This window comes from Equus quagga, chromosome 7, assembly GCF_021613505.1.
Source record: "Equus quagga isolate Etosha38 chromosome 7, UCLA_HA_Equagga_1.0, whole genome shotgun sequence".
Lineage (NCBI taxonomy): Eukaryota > Metazoa > Chordata > Mammalia > Perissodactyla > Equidae > Equus > Equus quagga.
The window spans coordinates 47,570,702-47,582,012 of NC_060273.1; the positions used below are offsets into that span (position 1 = coordinate 47,570,702).

The window sequence follows — 11,311 nt, forward strand, 5'->3', positions numbered from 1 at the left end:
CTCTCCTGTGACTACTTCTTCAGAGGGCTGGGGTGACCAGGGAACAGCAGTGTGCTGGAGCCAGCTCATCCTGGCTCGGAGGGCCCATCATTTTGCGAGCCAGTCGACATCACACTGGTAGCTTGAAATAAGCTGTGGTGGGAGTATTTACACCACGGAAATTGGCCGATCTGTGCCTGAGCTCTCCCAGAGAGATGACTGTCAAACCTTCACCAGCACGTCACTGCTGGGGAGGGAATGCTGCCCACCCTCAGAAGGGCGTCCCGGCCTATGGGTGGTGAGCTTCAGGCAATTCACGCTAAAGATAAGCCCCCCAGGAGAGCAGGGGTCTGAAAGGAAAGGGGTCTTGGCAGGACTGGGTGGGTCTCAAAAATGGACCTCTGGCTGTGTGATCCCAAAGGACCTGGAGGAAGCTAGATTCTAGAAGAGTGAGAGCAGCTGAAGACATCTAGAGAGGCTCAGATTCTGGCCAGACATACTCAACACGGACAGATGGCTGGAAACCAAGGACAAAGCCTCGGATGAGAGGCATGGGCGGGAGAACCGTGTGAGAAACACTAAGCTCAGGTCCAGCTGACGCTTGTGGGAAGGGCTAGAGCAAGATGGCTTGGAGGAGGAGGACGGGACAGGGCGGGCCTGCTGACCCCACCACTGTGCACCTGAGGACACCACAGGGGAGAGGCAGGACAGACTGTAGTAGGAAAGCACTGGAGACCAAAAGGCAAGATCAGGACAGGTCAAGCGGCTGTTCTGAATGAGTTCAGGCCTCTGGTCCTGATAAATCACACCTCAGTCCTGGCAGGGGCCTGCTGAACCCCCCGCCGGCCCCCGAGAAAGTGGGAGCGGGAGCAGCTGTGGGGCAGGAGATGCGTGAGCTGCGGTCCAGTTCTCAAAAAGGGAAGAAAGTTGGATTCAGTGAATGCACCAGTTAGGTTCTGTGAATGCAAGCAACAGACACTGATTCTCACACTTTTAAGCAAAAAATGAAAGTACTGGTGAGAAATTGGGTTGAGAGAATAAAAGAGGCTTAAAAAGCAGGCTCTGGAGCAGGAGAGGAACCAAGACAGGGGAAATCATTTACCTGTCTCACTTGGGCTCTGCTGCTGAGATGAAGGGGCTCCCTAAGACACTCATTAAGACTATACGCAAGGGGAGAGGTCATGGTCATGGGGTCCTGGTGGGACTGGAACGGAAGCCGGACAGATACAAAACACAACAAACGTCCACTGGAAGAGCCACAGCTTGGAGAGGCTGATGCAAACCCCAGGCCCGGCTCTGGTAGCGCTCTCGGTCAGCCACAGATGAACAAGGGAAGCAGGGACACTGAGAGACACGCTGGGACCCCCACGGCCTGTCACGCCAGGCCAGCTTTCCCTACTATAGGGTTACTGTCCTGGGAGCTCAGGGCCAGCCTGGGAACAGTGTGTGTGGGTTTCAGCCAGGCACCTGATAAAATATCTCAGGATCAGTAAACAGAGATATATGAACCAGATGACAGCACATTTAAGGGAATGCAAAACCTGTTGGGTGGCCAGCAGTGTCCTCTAACACAGCTGATTAAAAAGCTAGCGTTGATCCAGACTTGGATCTTTACCTCTGAGCCTCAGGCTGGTCCCTGGTGCTATTCAGCATTGTTATTAAATACTCGGGTGAAATATATTGATGACATCCTGGTTAAATCTGAGGACCATGTGCCCATCCCTTCTCAGTGGACAAGAAGCTGCGAGTGGTGGCCAACAGCCTGCATAACAGGACAGCGGCATAAGCGGTTCAGGGCCAAGCTAAATTGCATGACCATGACCCTGGCTGTGGGGACTGGCGCACATGGCATAGCACTTGGGTCGGACAAATGAGGAATGACTGGGACATTTGTTGGATGGCTGAGGGAAGAGATGCTCTCTCTTTTCTCTCCGGACCGGGCCTCCACGCATGGAGCTCTGATAGCTCCAGCAGCCACCTTGGGGCTGTGAGGCAAGAGGTTGTTGGAGAGTGGTGCCAGCACCTCAAGAGCAGAGATGAGGGATGCATCCTGGTGGCACTGTTCTCCCTGGATCCAACCCTGCCTGAAGCCAGGGCCACCCCTGGCCTTTCAGTTGTATACGCCAATAAACCCCCCCCCCCCCCCGCTTTTTTTTTTTTTGCTTAAGCCAGTTTGGGTTGGGTTTTTCAATATTTGCAACAGACACACTTAGTATCCTACACTAGTCCATGCGGGGGCATGTGTCCCAGTGGGATAAGCTCCTGAGACTGACATCTAGAGGCAGGTAAAAGGAGGCAGGGGGCAGGGAGGGGGCTGGGAACCATGCCACAGGAGGAACAGCTGAGAGGACTGCAGGCGCCTGGCCTGAGGAAGTGCCGATGTCTTAAGTAACTGAAAAGGGGAAGACCCATCCTGTGTGGCCCCAGAAGGAAGAGCCAAGAACCATTTGGGGGAACTTACTGGGAAGGATTCCCCTTCATTTTAAGAAAGTAGCTGTGAACAGTCCCGGCTGCCTGAAGATGTGTGGCCCTGGGCAAGCTGGAAAGCCAATCCCAGAGGGGTTGTATCATCAAAGTCCTGGGGCCTGGATGGCCCCGCCCAGGTTTAGCAAGTGCCCACTCTGGGTGGGGTCAGGAGGCAGGATGTGGAGGGGGATATGGGTTTTCCCACCTGCATGAGGGGACTGGCCTACACAGAGAATCAAGGTCCCCCGACCTTCTCCCATGGCCTTTTAAGTCCACGAGATACCAGACAAAGCTCTGCTGACAACTGGCCACATGGGACAGGGTTCTGCACCCCACGGTGTGGGTTGGGGGAGCTGAGTTTGAACAGTAACAAGGTACCAGTTCTGCCACTTCCCTGAGCCTCAGTGTCCTCATCTAATAAATGGGACTAACCTCAGCGACCTTGTGGCTTGTCTTGAGGTTCCAATCAGATGATGCAGGCAAAACCCAGCACCGCCACGGTGACCACCGCCACCAAGTTAATTAAAAATAACAAATGTGACAGTCTACAGACACCAAAGGCTCCTCCTCTTGCCGCCCTAGGTTTCTCTCCTCTTAGCAGAAGGAGGATGCCGTTGGGTGTCAAAGACCTGGATTGGAACCCCAGCCCTGTCTAGGATGGCCACCTGGGACCTCGGGAAGCCCAGCCCTGCCCCATCTGTAAGAGGGGACCCCAGACAGCCGCGCACTTGAAGGCCCTGGGCTACAGGAGGTGCCCAAGCAACAGGACCCTCTCCTCCCTTCTGCAGCGAGGTCAGCCTGGGGGCTCTTGGAAGTCCTGCATCCACCAGGCCGCCGGGGTGCCCACCGGCCAGTCGCGGATCCGGGTCCCGGGGAAGGCGGTGGGGGCGGGGGAGGCCGCGAGCCGCGGTGCCCGGAGGCTGGACGGCCGCTCCCCGGGCGGCAGCCGAGCGCTCAGCCAGGAACTTGTTAACAGGCCCGAACAAAGAGCCGCTAATCCGGCGGGCGGCCGCGGGCGGGCTGGCGGGCGGAGGGAGCCCGCCCCTTCCCGCGCGGCCGCGCGTTCGTTCCCAGCGCCGGCGCGGGCAGGGCGGCGGGCAGCACGCGCAGCGCTCGCTTCCCCTGGACGCCCGCGGGGGCGCCCTCCCCGGAGCCCCGGCGGGCGCGGCTGCTAATTGCCCGTCCCCTGGGCTCGGGCTCCCATTGGCTCGGGTCCCTGCCGCCCCACCGCCGCTCACGTGTCCCGAAGCTCGCCTGGCCGGAGGCCTGCCTCTAGCCCGTGACCCCCGCCGACCAAGCTACGAGGAGGACGGGTGGGGGTTGTTTTGGGGAGGAGGTAGGATGTAGTCACGCCAGGGAGGCTAAAGGAAGCACTCCTACCTGCCTGTGCTGGGGACCCTTTTTGGGAGGGGGGGCTGGAAAGATGCCGGCGTGGGAAAACCCAACAGCCCCTCAAATCCGTTTGGTCTCCACCCCAAATAGGAGGAGGTATGGTCTAGCTGGAGCTGCACTCCCCTGCAGGCTCTCAGGTGGACGTGCTGGGGTAGGGGCATGGGAAGTCCCACTGGCCACTCTGGCTGGGGGGTATAGGGCAGAAGTGGCATATAGGGTCCAGAGCTCCCTCCCCAGGGGCCCTGCAGCTGTCCCTCAGGCTCAGGCAATCGACTGACTCCCCCTACCCAAATCTCAGCCACATATTTTCCTGGAGCTCAAGGTGACCCTGAGCCTTCCAGTCGGACACAGCTCTGACATCCGGGGATGGGAAGGGCCTGGCTCTGGGGGACTCACCCAACAGGACGTTGGCCCTCGTTGCTCTCACCATGGCCCCCTCCCTCATCTAAGTGGGACCTAAGACTTGCCCCGTGTGGTCTGCTCTGGGGATGAGCACTGCGCTCAGGCCTCTCCTGATCTCTGTGAGTCTCCCCCTCACCCCCATCTCACCGGGGACTAGGATGGGCCGGCCAACAACCACTCCTAAAGGGGGAGGGGCGGGGGACTTCTGTATGCCCTGCCCCTGGGCGTCAAAGTGGGCAGAGAAGAGACGCCAGGCCTGTCCCCCATTCCCAAATGGAGGCCTCCCCTCAGGCCCCTGCTCTCCCACCTGGCCCCCCAGCTGCAGCCTCTCCCACAAAGATGGCACCAAGGACTCTTCCAAGGAGAGGACGGGAACAGTGCCCTCTGCCATATCCATCACTGTCAAGTGCTAACATTTATCAAGTGCCTACTGTGTGCCAGGACTGAACTGCATCAGTCTGCCTAATCTGCACAGCAGCCTGTGAGGTAGGTCCTTTTATGACTCCATTTTAGAGACCCAGAAACTTCAGAAGAGCAGGGAGGAGCTGGATCCATGGCCAAGAGCAGGCTGAGGCGCAGCACTCACTCTCAGGGCTGACCCTGCACTTGCGCCGCCCATATTTTGCACCCTAGGCACCTCCCTTGCCTCACTCAATCCCAGCCTTGGTCCAAACCCGGACCACAGAGCCTGCCAACTCCACCATTCCACCACCTGCTCCACCTGCATGGGGTTCCGGCTCCAGGGCAGGCAGCCTGCGGCATCTGGCGTCAGTGCCTGGGAAGAAGGCGGGCCTCAGGCACTGGCGCTCTGATCTTCTGAGGGTCCAGAGAAGGCCATGGGGTGTGTTCACCAGCTAAAGCTCACCCTGCTTCCTGGCTTGGGTGCTAGGACTCACAACTCCCACCTCTGCCTCACAGCCACCTGGCTCCAAGGCAACGCAGGCAGCTGCTGCCGAGTGGCTGGCAGCTTTGGCAGGTGCTGGGCAAGTGTGAGGGGAACCTAGGGGAACCTGTTGCTGAATGCATGTCCAAGGCAGCCTCCCTGGGCACCAGCCTCTGCCCCAATAGAATCATCAAGCCCAATCCTTTAGTATACAAAGAGGCAAACAGCCCAAAGAGGGTGATTTGTCCAAGAACACACAGCCACCAAACGGCAGAGTCAGGACTAGAATTGAGTTCCATCCAGGGTCCCCCTCCCCTTTGCTGCCACGTTCTGTGTGCCAGTGCTAACCATCAGCACACAGCTCCAGGACAAGCTGAGCCCAAATCATCATCTTCACAGAACTCCCAAACAAAACTCTTTGAACACTGGAGGCATCGATGTCTGAATCAGGCCCAGGGCCCTGCAGGGGGCGATGCGAGTGGATGGGGGCCTCAGGCTTCTTCCAACGAGACGCACCGACTCCTGCCAGAGGCTGGAGCAGCGAGAAGGGGAGCTGCTCACACTGAGACCCCCTCTTCTCCTCTGTCTGGGCTTAGGCCCTGAAGCAGCTTAAGCACCAACCTGTGCTAACTCATGCCCCTTCAAATGCCCGGAAAATGGAGGCAGGAGACAGACACGCCACAGGCACCTGCTCCATGTCAGAGCCCACCAGGGCAGTCTCTCTGAGTCGCCCATCAGCTCCTTACTGTCGTCCCAGGAAACAGAACTGACCCCATCCTACAGGGGTAGAATCAGGCTGGGGCGTAAAAGTAACTCGGCCAAGGTCAGATGGCTTGGAGACCCAGTCCTGTCTTCCTCAAACCTCCTGCCCTTTCTGCTCCGCCTGACAGGAAGAGAAGCCCGAGGCGCCCCACAGGGCGGTGGACCCTTCGATGCCACTCCCATGGAGGAGACGAGGAATGAAGGGGTGGGTGGGTGGAACTGATCGCAGGAAGCTGAGTGCCCATCTGGGTGGCAAGGATGGTTGGGGCCCAGGGGCCAGGCTCTCCTGGGGTTCAGTCTCAGGAACCAGGAGCCTCCAGTAGGTGCAGCACAGAGTAGGCCAAGTCTGTGTGCCAAGTCCAGCCCAGAAGACGGGGTGGAGCCTGAGAAAGAAGCCCCAGGACAGACTGTCGGGGTCAGGAAGGGCAGTGCCACAGCTTGGTGCCCTTCAGCCCCACCTTCCAGGGGCTTGTGCCTGCAGGTCTGGGGCCCAAAGTGAAATAATTCACATGAGAAGATGCCCATCCTGGAACATCAATGCCTGGGAGGGATGGAGGTGGGCAGGGAGGTTCCTATGCAACAGACATGGACATATGACCTGTGTGGGGCCCACAACACATAAGCTCATGGGAGCTGGTTTGCTGTCTGTGGGTGGGGCTTCAGCTTGCTCAGCTCCACCCCGGACAGCCTCCCTGGAGCAGGGCAGACTGTGTTTGGGGTCAGGGATGGGGACGGCTGCCAAGGGGCGCAGAGTAAGTTCCCCTTGCCCAGCCGGAGAACCCAAACTCAAGCGGAGGAAATAGAAAAAGGCAGCACTTGACTGGCTGGGACTCGGGGCATGCTGGGGGCTGAAAGCAGAGTTACAGAGACAATGGCAGTACTTGTGGGAAGCCCTGGCGAGAACGAGGAAGAGGTGACTTGGGCTAGAGGCCTCTAGCAGCTGCCCCAGGCCCCACGTGCCTCTGCAGGGCCCAGCAATCAGTACCTCTGTCCTGTCGCCACTCAAGGCTCATTGGTGTGCCACAGCCCCTGCACAGGCCCTGGGAGGAGCTGGGGAGGCCTCCTAGAGGGGCTGGATTGAAGCTGGAGGCTGAGATAAGCAGGGTGGAGATTGGCAGCAGCAGGGGGCTTGGCCTAGGTCTGGATAGAGCTGAGGAAGTTGGGGTGTGGCGGGCAGCATGGCTGGCAGGGCCACGGGCTCCAGGTTCTGCAAGGCAAGGGAGCTAGAGTGCGGAAGCCAGAGCCTGTGTTGGGGTGTGGATGCTTGGCCCACCGGCAGTCAAAGCCAGGAGGACGCCCCTTCCGCAGAGGTCAGCCCAGTGAAGGTGGCAATGCTTCCCTGAGGGCCCCAGGCTTGGGGCTGGACTCTACCTGCTGGTACTGGGGAGCCACAGAAGGCTTCCTAGCGGGGTTCCCCCCTGGGCACCAGGGGCATTAGTCTAAGTGGAGGAGGCACAGGAGGGGGAGGAGTGGTGGTGGCCACCGCACTGGTCCAGGTGAAAAGGGTGAGGGAGAAAGGGGCTGGAGGAGGAGCAAAAAAGGAGGAGAGGGGCAAGAGCAGTGTCACAAGTAGGGCTGAGCTGGAGGACTTAGTGACAGATTAGACATGAAGCGTGAAGGAGAAGGGAGAGCCAAGAGGGACTATAAGGTTCTTAGCCCTGAGCTGGGGGAATAAGGTGGGGGACTGGCAGGGCTCTAGGAGGAGGGGGCAGGAGAGGGAGGGCCTGGAATGAGCAGGCACAGGCATGTGTGTATGTGGACACACGTGTTCCCAGGTGGCCGCGAAGCCCAGCACCGGGGCCTTCGCCTAGAGAAGTGGTCCCCTACCCCGAGCTTAGGGCAGCTGCTGCCTTTGAGACTACATGGCTTGAGTCTGCAGGTCTGGGGCTCAGAAAGGGCCCAGGAAGGGGTGTAAGACTGGAGAGGCCCCTAGTCTGTGGCTGAGGCCCAAGTTGGCTGCTCCTAGAAACCAGGTCAGGGGCTCTTGGTTGGGGCTGTGGTACCTGGGTCAGTGTCAATCCCAGGCTCCTGAAGGAAGCCCCTCCCAACACAGGCAAGTGGGAGCAGGCAGGCCAATCAGAGGACCAGCCCTCTCCTGGGGACAGTTGGGGGACTCCAAACTCAGCCCACCCCATACCCAAGGCAGAGTGAGTGAGAGCAGGGTATCTCTTAGCCCTAAAGAATCAAGACACCCTCCCCCACAAACCAACTGTTCCAGTCTTGGAGTGGAGGTGGACAGAGGGGTCCAGGACCAGCCCTGAGGATGGGGGTGGGGCCGGAGAAAGAGGCTACCAGGATAGATTGTCAGGGTCAGCATGGGCAATGCCACCGCGTGGTGCCCCTCAGCCCACCTTCCAGGAGAGCCAGGTTCCATGGGCCCCTCCTCCAAGGAGTGCAGCCATCTGTGTGACTGGGAGACTGACAGATGTATGCGGCCCACAGGGGTGGGGAGGCAGGTGCCAGCCACGTGACTGGGTATGAATGGGAAAATCCTGTGAGACAGGTGGGTCCTTGTGTGCGGAGACACAGAGAGGGGTCTACCTGGGTGAGCGTGCTGAAGGGACAGGCTTTTGTGTTAGGCAGTGACTGAAGGTGGGCGCTTGGCTGGGGGACCTGGAGGCTGCAGTGGTGCTGGCCCCCAGCGCCCCCTGCTGCCTGACTGGCCATCCCTCCCTCAGCCGCTCACACACACATTTTTCACTAGCTGCTGGTGCTGAGGAGTTGATGGGCGGTGCGGGAGGAGCCGGGGTCACGGCAGGGCCAGCCTGCCTGGGCACGTGTGCCCAGAGCCTGAGCAAGACAGCAGCAAAGGGCCTCAGCCGAGAGAAGGGCCCCTCCACGTCCTTCAGCAGCTCCTCCCACAGGCCTGAGAGGGGATGCCCGGAGGCAGGCTACGCTCTAGGGCAGCCCTGCAGCACTGGCTCCCCGGGCAGCCTTGGCCCAGGCCCCGACAGGGGCCCCACCACTCAGGATGTGGTTCCCCCACTCTACGGCCTCCTGAGGGATCCATGTGGCACCCCCCAGGCTGCAGTGCCCTGACTCACCGGCACTTATCAGCCTCTCATCTACACATGCTCACCTGTGCAACTGCTCACAACCGCCACACACATGTGGCAGGCCAGTTGTCAGACACGCTCATCTGGCCACACACATACGAATGCTGCGCACACTGCCAGCTCCCATCATCACCAGGGCACACATACCAACCCACAGCCCTCACGTGCTCACGTGGGCAACATGCAGATATGACCACACAGCCCTCTCACACATATCTGACTCAGTAAACATTTCCTGGGCTCCTACTTGGTATCTGGCGACACTACCCTTGTGAGGAACATGAACACCCCCAGCTCGCCATGGTCAGGGGTGCAACCCACACCCCCTGAGTGTTGCACACACACTCCTAACACACACATGTATGCAATATGAACACATACCCAACGGCAGTGCAGCCTCCCAGCTCGGTCAGGATTAGAAGGGGAGGTCATGGGGCAGAAGGGTTTGTAAAGTAAGGATTTGAGGGGCTGATGGGGTGATGGAGAAGGGAGACAGAGGGAGGACTGAAGGGGCAGGATGGGGAGTGTGGCCAGGCAGTGGTGGGTGCAGCATGTGCTACGCAGAGACCCTTTAAAGAAACAGCCATCAGCCTCAATCATTGGGCTGGTCTCTGAGCTCTCACTCATTGATCTCCGATCAGTCTGGCTTTGCATCTTAGGAACTCCAACAGTCCCTTCTGACACTCCTGGGATCAACAATGGCCCGGCCAGGGTGGGGGGCACCCCCCCAGGTTCTCAGGGCAGCAAGAGTCAAGAATTGCTAGGGCAAGCCCCATAACCCCTTGATCACACAAATACCCCTCACCCCCCCCCCCCCCCATACTCACATAAGCTCAGCTCTGCTAAGAGCATAGTTGGGGGAGGGGGGGTGGGCAGAGATCAGGAGGCCCCAACAGCTCAGCCTAGGTGGAAGCTCAGGGAGATCAGACAAAGGATGCAGGGGAACTGTCCCCCACCCCCAAGGGAGGTGGGCTGAGGGCTGAGTTACCGGGCTGATTAGGGTGGTTGACGGGACAAGAAGGGAAGGAAGGAGGGCTGTGCAGTGAAAAGGAGACGGGGAAGTGCGACCCGGCGCGCACAACTCTGGCCCCCATGCACCAAGGAGGCCAGCAGCCATCGCCAGGAGCTACAGCCCGGGCCAGGGGCCGCGGCGCTTTGTGCGGGCTGCAAGGGCTGGGGGCTGCTGTATGCGCCTCCACGCCTGAGTGTGTGCGTGTGCGAGCGTGTGCGGCGGGGACAGAGGAGGACACTGTGTTCCGAACGTGGGCAGAGGCCAGGTGCCAAGCTGGGAATTGTGAGTAGCTGTTTGGGGCAGATACGGATACCAGGAAGAGGGGTCTCAACCCCCCTCCTCGATCTCCTGGACACTGGGATGTGGTCAACACCCTCCAATCTGTGACCCTTAAAGTCAGGCTCCCTGGGAGTTGATTCAACCCCCCGACCCTGTTCTGGGGCCCGGCAGCCAGCAAACTTCCCCCCCCCCCGAGGCGTGGGGTGTCTACACTCGCCAGCCCCGCGCGCTAACAGCTGCTCTTGGACTTGGCAGAACCCAGGCTTCCGGGGAAGCGCGCGGGGAAGCTGCGCAGCAGCTAGGGGCGGCCCCCGCGTCCCGCCTCGCAAAGTTTGGCCTCGGGGGGCTCCCAGCCGATCCGGCAGCGCGGGTCAAGAACCCCCTAGAGCAGCAAGCGTTCACGCGCACAGTCCCCCACAAGCCTCCCCAGAGCGCGCGCGTGACTCACCCGAGCCGCGGAGCCAGGCGGTGAGGACTATGCCCAGGAGCGCTGGCCACAGGCCGGGCCGGACGGCCATGGCCGCGGGCGGGTGAGCGGGCTGGGCGCGGGGCCCCGCGGGCGGGAGGGCGGCTTTCAGCGCCTCGGCCCAGAGCCCCAGCCCGGGGCGCCCCCGGGGCCCATGCCAGCGGACTGCGCTGCCTCCGGGCGGCCGGCTGCGGGGCGCAGGCGGCGCGTGCCTCCCCTGGGCACCGGGAGCGCAGCAATGCAGCCGGGGCGGAGCGCAGCGCCAGCCGCGCCGCGCACCGAGCCAGCCGCCGCGCGGAGCCCGCAGCCGGGGAGCGGGCCGGCGGGCGCCGCAAAACCCGGACTGGAGCACCGGAGCGGGGCGGCGGCCAGGAGGGGCGGGGGGGGGGGGAGGAAGGAGGGGCCAGGCCGCCCCGCGCCGCGTGCAAGGGCCACGGCCAGCTCTGGGGATCCCTTCCGGCGATGCTCGAGGCTCCCTCGGGGAGGGGCTGGGGTGGTGGGCGGGGAGGCCTCCCACCGCCCCGTGCGGTCTCCAGAGACCGGGCCAGGAGTCTGAAACCCGGAGTGGATCGGCTCTTCGGATCCGGGCTCTCCCGGGCCCGCCAGCCTGCGCA

At 60.9% G+C, this 11,311-nt stretch overlaps 1 protein-coding gene across 2 annotated transcripts in view; it reads right to left on the reverse strand.

The window, feature by feature from the left end:
- UNC5A (unc-5 netrin receptor A) overlaps positions 1 to 10,957 on the reverse strand; it is a 61,042-nt gene extending 50,085 nt beyond the window's left edge. For both annotated transcript variants that reach the window (XM_046665240.1, XM_046665239.1), the window contains exon 1: positions 10,680 to 10,957. In XM_046665240.1, coding sequence (XP_046521196.1) covers positions 10,680 to 10,749 — 70 coding nt within the window. In that variant the 5' untranslated portion in view covers positions 10,750 to 10,957. The remainder of the gene's footprint in view (positions 1 to 10,679) is intronic.
- Between the last annotated feature and the right edge of the window lie 354 nt (positions 10,958 to 11,311).